The following is an 8,745-nucleotide window of genomic DNA, read 5'->3' as shown; positions in this document are numbered from 1 at the left end:
CCTTAAAGACGAAGGTTTGAAAAAGAGCACTTAAAAGGCAAACCTTAGAGACGAAGGTTTGAAAAAGAGCACTTAAAACTTAAAAGGCAAACCTTAGAAACGAAGGTTTGAAAAAGAGCACTTAAAAGGCATAAATTATTAATAATTTAAGTAAACTGTAAAATTCCATAAAACCGGACCCTATGACCTTCTGAAGACCTGCTTTCCACGCCATTTCTTCTCTCTCTCTCTCTCTCTCTCTCTCTCTCTCTCACACACAGTCACACTCCCAGTCTGACACTCGGCGATCGCGTGACTCCCAGTCCCCGGCGCGATCCTCGCCTGATTCTCACTCTCCCAGTCTGACACTCGGCGATCGCGCTTTTTAGTCTTTGTCTACAACAGAAAAATGAATATAGCAATGCTCCTGATCCTGGAAGATAATTTACGTTCAAACTTCTAAATTTTTTTATTGTGACTTTTTTTTGCTTTCTAGGATGAGTTCAAGAAGAGGTGGTGGAAATCCCAAAGGAAAAGATGTCCCTGAAATCAATAGCCCTAAGGTTGAGCAGTTAAGTCATGGTGTAGCAGACATTAATCTGGGCTCAGCACATGATGATGGAGAGTGGGAGGTAATTGCCAGGAAGTCAAAGAACAGAGCTGGAAGCAGTGCTGCAAAACAATGGGGTTCTCAAAATTCTAATTCTAAAGCTTGGGCACCGCCAAATGTTCAGAAGCCAAGTATGTGGACTAGTGGTGGATCAGGACGGACTCCTGGTAACTCCTGGCCATCACAAACTGCTGATTCTAGAAAACCGGCTGGAAGAGGAAATGTATGGCAGCAATCATCCACTAGGGGTTTTGAAAACAACTCTGCGGCCACACAACCTGTAATTCCCCCTCCACTGGACAATGGATGGAACTGGCAATCTAGAGCTGGTTTCACTCAACCCCAGGGTTCAGAAGATTGCCAAGGCAATGATAAGAAGGATAGCAATGTCGCTGCTGCTGCTGATGATGATGATGATGTTGATGAAAATTCTGATGCTTTGAGTGATACTGATGATGAGCTATTAAGTGATGAGTTTGACTCGGATTCAAGTGAAAAGAGCCATGGCACTCGAAAGAAGAGTGGATGGTTTAAGAATTTTTTTGAGATTTTGGATAGTTTAACTGTTGGTGAGATTAATGATCCTGCTAGGCAATGGCACTGTCCTGCATGCCAAGGTGGTCCTGGTTCCATTGACTGGTACCGAGGTCTGCAGCCCCTGATGACACATGCCAAAACAAAAGGATCAAAAAGGGTGAAACAACATAGAGAGTTTGGAGAACTTTTGGATGAGGAGTTGCGGAGGAGGGGAACTACAGTTGTACCTGCTGGTGAAGCATTTGGTAAATGGAATGGTTTACAAGATGAGGAAAAGGATCACGAAATTGTCTGGCCTCCAATGGTTGTCATTATGAATACTAAACTTGAGCAGGATGATAATGACAAGGTACGATTTATGTTTTTCTCGCTTGAAATTTGAGATGATATTGGAGTCCATTTTATATAATCAATTTTCTTTCACAAGTACAGTTGCATTGTCATAATTTGTTGCTAAAGATTCCTTACTTTGGTATCATTCTAATCCTTTTCATTTTTCTTGCTTTGAATTTCAGTGGATTGGTATGGGAAATCAGGAGCTTCTGGACTACTTCAGCTCTTATGCTGCTGTGAAGGCCCGACACTCATATGGTCCACAAGGACACCGTGGGATGAGCATTTTGATCTTTGAATCTTCGGCGAGGGGTTACTTAGAGGCTGAGCGCCTGCACAAGCATTTTATAGAGCAAAGAACGGACAAGTATGCTTGGCATGGGAGTGGTCGTGTCTTATTTTATCCAGGTGGGAATCGGCAGCTCTATGGGTACATGGCGATGAAAGAAGACATGAATTCATTCAACCAACATTCCCAAGGTCCCTCTCTCTCTGTCTCTCTCTCTGTCTCTCTGTCTCTGTCTCTCTCTCTCTCTCTCTTTGGTTTTTGTTGGATATGTTGGGTACTACTGGTTACAGGGTTTTTACTTAAATCTTTCAAATATATATGGTAACTTTGATGCATTAGACTTCTCTCTGCAATTAAGATCCATGCTAATATTATGTTGGGGTGTCTCACATGTTTTATTACCATTAGGAAAATCGAAGCTTAAATTTGAAATGAGATCATACCAGGAGATGGTTGTCAACCAAATAAGGCAAATGAGTGAGGACAACCAGCAGCTTGTTTGGTTGAAGAACAAGGTTGCTAAAGAACAGAGGCATGCAAAAGCTCTTGAAGAATCTCTTGTTATAGTTAGTGAGAAGCTCCGGAAAACAACAGAGGAAAATCGAATTGTGAGACAGAGGACAAAAATGCAGCATGAAGAGAACAAGGAGGAGGTAATTTCCTTATGGAGATATATTATTGTGCCCTATAATTAGGATGGAAACTTGTGGTGTGGTTTAAGCAGCATTGGTGGACACTACCTCCATATTCTAATGTGGACATTTATGGATGTCTATAGTGGTATTGCTCCTTTAATTAAAGTTAGAGTAGAAGTCAAGAGCGTACACTTTATGTGGTTTATGACTTTGTTTGAAATGGATATAACCAATTTTTTTTTTTAAGTTAGAGTAGAAGTCAAGTCAAGAGCGTACACTTTATGTGGTTTATGACTTTGTTTGAAATGGATATAACCAAATTATTATTATTATTATTATTACTTTTTTTTTTTTTTTAAGTTATAGTAGAAGTCAAGTCAAGAGCGTACACTTTATGTGGTTTATGACTTTGTTTGAAATGGATATAACCAAATTTTTTTTTTTTTTTTTGAAGAATTTAGTGAGAATCAATCTATTTGTTTAAGTGGGCTATAGCCAGTCTATTTGTCTGAAATGGTGGTAACTTATAACCAATTTATTTGTCTGAAATGACTTTAAACAATCTACCTGTCTGAAATGGTTAGAAACAATCACTTTGCTTGAAATGAGCATAAATATTTGCACTGCACTTTGGCAAAAGACCATTAGTTAGAGGCTTTTTTTTTGTGCGTTTGTTATCATATTTATATTTTTCAATATTTTATCTTTTATATATATATATATATATAGATATGAAAATAAATCTCTTCTTTTATCTGTGTTTTACATTTGCATCCAGGTTTTACTGATTTGCAGTTGATATTTTAAACGTGTTGATGTGCTTATCCATCGCTATTCTTTTTATTTGTGGCTTCTCAATATTTTATTCTTTTCTGTATTTGTTGTTTATTTTGGCAGATGTACTTACTCTTTTATTTTATTTCATTTTATTTATCTATTTATTTTGGCGTATTCACTGTTCAGCTGCTATAAGTGGAATTGATGTTGTTCTTTCAAATGTAGCTTTTTTCTTGTTTACATTAAGGCCCTGAATGCAAAATTGAGGTTGATGTGGCGGTAGTGCTTGGTCTGCTAATTTCTATTTTGTATTAATGTTTTTACTATGTCATTTGTGCCTCTGGTTTCCTTGTGTAAAAATACGTGTGCTTTTTCCATTTTTGCAGGCTTTAGGAGACTATCCAAGAATGATTAATGACTTCTCGGTCTTGCCATCTCAAGTAAGGGAGGGCCGTGTGGGATCATATTGGTACCATGAAGACACACAAGCTTTTTTTGATGATTCGGACCACTACAAGATGATCAAGGCAATGTGCAAGCTTTCATGTAGTGAGTGTGACAAGATGGAGGAGCAACCAACTGATGGCTCGAAGCGTCGGGCTAGGTTTCGGAACATTGAACAGCTGAAGGGTCATTTATTCCACCGACATAGGTTGTCAATGTGCAGTCTATGTTTGGAAGGGAGGAAGGTGAAATTTTTATAATTGATTGCCATGAGACATGGGATTTATCGAATATTTACATTTTGAGCAAATCTTTTGCTCCATTCTCTCCTTTTTGTCTTCTTTGGTTTTATCTTGTTGATCTTATTAGCTTCTTGTGTACAACACAGGTATTTATTTGTGAAGAAAAGCTATATACTAGAGCACAATTGAATCAGCATATAAACACTGGTGACTCTGAAGTTGATGGAAGTGAGAGTGAAAGAGGTGGTCTCATGGGACATCCTATGTGTGAATTTTGCAGAACTCCATTCTATGGGGATAATGAACTGTACTCCCACATGTCTACTGAACACTATACTTGTCATATATGCCAAAGGTAACCACGCCATCTTTTACTGTGTAGAATGCTGTGTTCTATTTGAAATTTAAGATAAGTTTAAGCTCATATGAGATTTTATGCTGATCAATGCAGGCAGCATCCTGGACAATATGAATATTATAAGAATTATGATGACCTGGAGGCAAGTTTTCAGGGTTTTTCTTATTTATTTATTTCATTTTGTCTGCTACCGTATATTTGTTTTAATTGTTTTCTTATTTTATGTCATAGATGCACTTCCGCCAAGGCCATTTCCTTTGTGAAGATGAATCCTGCCTCGCCAAAAAGTTTGTTGTCTTCCAATCTGAGGCAGAAATGAAGGTGACTTCTTAGACCATGAAAAATTTGGCTGTGTTCCTGCATCTTATAGCATTTAATTGATATATTTTCTTGTTTATTTTTCAGAGGCATAATACTATTGAACATGGAGGGCGTATGTCTCGTTCTAAGCGTAATGCTGCTCTCCAGGCAAGTATACTATTTTCATTTTTCAGCTAGGTTGGGTATTTCTTCTCTCAACTTAATTTTCTTGTGAATTTCCTTATATGTAATATTATTATTTTTCCTCTTATATTTTTAACAGATACCAACTAGCTTCCGATATCGACGAAGTAGTGAACAAGATCATCGACGTGGAAGAGGTCGGACATTTCGTCGTGATTCTTCTGAAAATCAACTTTCTATGGCTATTCAAGCAAGTTTGGAGACAGCTCATGCTGATAGCACATTCCATGATCTTTCATCCTCTAGTGGGCAAGTTGATCCAGATATTGGAGATACAAGCGATATTGATCCAATAATTAATCCATTTGTATCACTAACTACAACAGATACTGAAACATCTTCAAGGTACCTTCAAGCCTTGGGGCAAAATCCTAGGAGTGCGCCTTTGGAAGACTCTTCCTTTCCTCCCCTCTCCATGGCACCTGGAAGCAGTCAATCAAAACCTCAACATGACTCAGATGGTTTGCCTACTAACACCATGGCAGCACATCTTCGCCGCAAAAACAACCGCAAGGTGGCTGTTATTAGTTCTGGTCAGGCTTGGCCAGCTGCAAGGCGTGGGCCTGTAGTACCACCTACTGATCCAGCTCAGGGTTGGCCTACGCCAAATGGGTCACCATTTATATCACGTGGTTCTGGTCAGAACAAGGTGGCCTTTGGTAATGGACCTGGATCTTCTAGTTATGCAAGTTCCGCTCAGGCTCAAGTTGAGACTCGACAGACAACAGTTCATGGATTATTATCATCTGGTTCTTTGAGGGATACATCCAACACTAACTCTGGTAGGATCAGCCACTCTGCATCGGCCCCTAATTTGGTAGAGAATGGATCCGTTCAACCTTCCATTTCGGATTTTCCACCGGTTTCTGCAGCACAAGTGCGTAAGGTTCCCTCAACTAGCCAGGCTTTATTGAAAGTTGGGGATGTTCAAACTGCTAATAAGTCTTTGGTGGAAAAGATTCGTATTGCTCTTGAATTTGATGAGGAGAGATACACTACTTTTAAAGACATATCTGGACAGTATCGTCAGGGTTTAGTTGAAACAGAAATATATTTAGATTTCGTGCGGCATTTTGGCTTGTTGCATCTTGTTCTTGACTTGGCTAGGCTCTGCCCTGATCCACAGAAGCAGAAAGAGCTGATTGATGCCTACAATGCCAGTATTCGAAGCAATGTTGTACAAGGGAATGAATGGTCTCAGGGCAGTGTTCACTTGAAAGATGGTAATACTTCTAAAAAAGGCAAAGGGAAGAATTTAGAGGCTGAAAACAGTAATTCCAAGAACATACTAGCAGATAGCATTATTAGCTCTGTACGGGAACTTCAATCAAGCTACAGGCCTTCGGAAGAAGCAGTGGAGGTGTTGCCAAAGGATGGATACCGAGCTGCCAAAGGCAAATCAAAGCTCGCTCAGCACCAGGAGGAATTAAATTCTCGCAGTCAACCCCTAATGCAGCTGAAGGGCCAAAAGGATCCCCCGCCAACTGTTAGCGAATCCAATCCAAATTTAGGGGACGGCGGAGGAGGGAGCAAGCAACGGAAGAAAACATCAAAATTCCATCGAGTCCGCTTGGGTGATGGCTCTGCTGCAGCGCTTTTAGATCTCAGAAATGCTGATCCTCAGCCAGATACTGGTAACGAGCGATTAGATGGCAGTAGTAACACAACTGGAGGATTGCCTGTTCATGGTGTTTGGCGAAATAAAGCGGCTCATAAACTTTTTTAGTTAGGAAAAAAGAATATGAACTATGGAATCAGATTTTGTGGGGAAGTTCTGTGGTTACAAATTGAACTGGTAGTACATGGAAAAGAAGAGTTGGGGTGCATCCTAGTTTTTGTGATCATTGAGTTCTCAGCTCTGTGGTGGAGTTAAGTTTTCTAGTTTGGCCACTGTGCAGTGGGATTTGTGTGGCGTGGTAATTTTGATGATACGGAAGGATTTTATGTTGCCTGGTTGGGCTTATATGTGCTCACATCTTCATATTTGCCATCATCAACACAAGTGTTCATATATATACCCTTTGAAATGAGAATATAGTGCAAAGGTATGAGATTTACATTTTTGGTTGACATTTCTGTCTTTGAATATCCATAGTCACGACACTATATTACATCTGTTGTGGGATTGCCTTATTATTTACAAAGTTCCCAAAACTAAAATAAACTGAATGGAATCGAGGACATAGAATGATTTTCTTTTCTTCCTTTATTGTTTATGTTTGGTTATATGCACCTGTTTTAAAGCGTGTGATATGACTATTCACTAATTATGATGTAGATGAAACAAAATTCTGAATGCATATCTGTTGATGCATATCTTCTAATTCATCCAAAGCATGCAACTGCCTTATTGTTTGTGGTGTAAGCCTCAGGTTTTCTTCCATAAAGCTACAACCTGTGCACAGCTACAAACTATGCTGTCCATAGGTTTTATGACTTGAAAAGACTATTATACCTTCTATATAAATATTTCTATCAAAGGCAAAAAATCAATCATTATGTCTCTCTAGCTCCCACCTCAACTCTCTCTCTCAATCCCCCTCCCCCCGGTCATAGATCTCATAGACAGATCTATACAAGATCAAAAACAGCTCCCATCACACCTCTCTATCTCTCGCTATCTCTCTCGATCTCACTGAAACCCAAAATCAGTTCTCTCCTTTTTACAATGCCGGCAGCCTCATTAGCACTAGATCAGTTTAGCCATAAGTTTAACTAAGGAGGTTAATATATTGGGCATAGTCATTGGCGTTGGGGCCAGGTGTGTAGGCCTTAAAGGGTCTGTCACTCATGGTATTGGGAGAGATGTTCTACAACACAACTAATGTTTAAATATATATCTGGGTGGCCAAAAAAAAAAAAAAGTTTAAATATATCTGGGAATCATTGGCTATAGTACATGATCAAATAATAAGCTCCTTTAATCCATGGAATCTTTATAGAAGGGGTACAGCCTCAAAGAATATTCATAATAAGGGTTGATGGACTCATACCTGACTATTATGACTCAAAACATAGTATGACAGAGAGACTTTATTATATTGTAGTCAAGGCTGAAAGGTTCTCTATACTTCTGGTTAATTAAGATTGTCATGATATATTGTTATACCTTACTCTTAAGCTTGTGAAGACCAATAGAAAAAATGGTATTTTTTTTTTTTAAGACCGAGTATATTTAGAAAGATGTTCTAAACTCAATACCGGATTTAATTAGAACCTAAAAAGTCACACACCAATGGGTGTGAGATATATTGTTAGAAATTAAGTATGGACAAAATTAATTAAAGAGTTAATCAATTGGGGCTATTGCCTAAATTTAAGGGCCTAAATTTAATTAATTAATATTTAATAATTAAACAATTATTTAAATAAATAATTAAATAAAATATGGGTGAAGCCCAAAGCCCATTTGGGTTCACGATGGCCGGCCACTCATATAAAGAGCCTTATACTGAAGTTTAGAAAGTTTTCATTCAACGTTGTTATTTTCTCTCTATCCAAAACCCTAGAGAGCTAAGCCAACAACTCCTTCTTGTGAGTTCATATCTTCATCTCCTTAAAGCATTCACTTATTAGAGAAGGAACCATCAACTGTCGAATCAAATTGGATTTACACCTTAATCGGCTTAGAAGTGTGGCAACCAGATATGAACCTTATTATGTTTTGTTCATATTTTGCATCATATATCAATCCAAATAACGATTATTTAAAGTTTTAATCTCTTTATATGATTAATTTCTAACACTTCCAACGTTCAAGTCATTATTATAGGTAAGTCTGAACAGAGTAATGACAATCAAATATTTCTTACCTCTTAAAGTTAGTATTACAATGTTAATTAGGTCCCTATAGTAGGAATAAATTAATAACGTCACAACCTTGTCCAAATGAGGAGGAACCCATATATGCTGCCGAATGTCCCATATGAAACAATCCACTCCCTTGGAAAATTATGATTTGACTCACCCGTACCAATTTACACAATCCCTAAACAACATATAAAGGAATAAATTTAGTTGTGACAGTTGCTATCTTT

The 8,745-nt window shown here is 38.3% G+C and overlaps 1 protein-coding gene across 1 annotated transcript; it reads left to right on the top strand.

Moving 5' to 3' along the window:
• Window positions 1-211: 211 nt before the first annotated feature.
• On the top strand, window positions 212-6,909 carry LOC147291731 (uncharacterized). The gene is made up of 9 exons (XM_086236011.1): window positions 212-1,475; window positions 1,642-1,939; window positions 2,157-2,401; window positions 3,547-3,849; window positions 3,993-4,201; window positions 4,298-4,346; window positions 4,436-4,525; window positions 4,610-4,672; window positions 4,788-6,909. Exons 1-9 carry the CDS (start codon window positions 477-479, stop codon window positions 6,432-6,434), a joined length of 3,903 nt encoding a protein of 1,300 aa, XP_086092137.1. The 5' UTR covers window positions 212-476; the 3' UTR covers window positions 6,435-6,909.
• Window positions 6,910-8,745: the final 1,836 nt, after the last annotated feature.

Source organism: Dryas octopetala, chromosome 3 (genome assembly GCF_963921425.1).
Source record: "Dryas octopetala chromosome 3, drDryOcto1.1, whole genome shotgun sequence".
Classification (NCBI taxonomy): domain Eukaryota; kingdom Viridiplantae; phylum Streptophyta; class Magnoliopsida; order Rosales; family Rosaceae; genus Dryas; species Dryas octopetala.
Note: the sequence above shows the minus strand (reverse complement) of the source record. Positions and strands in the feature narration are given on the sequence as shown.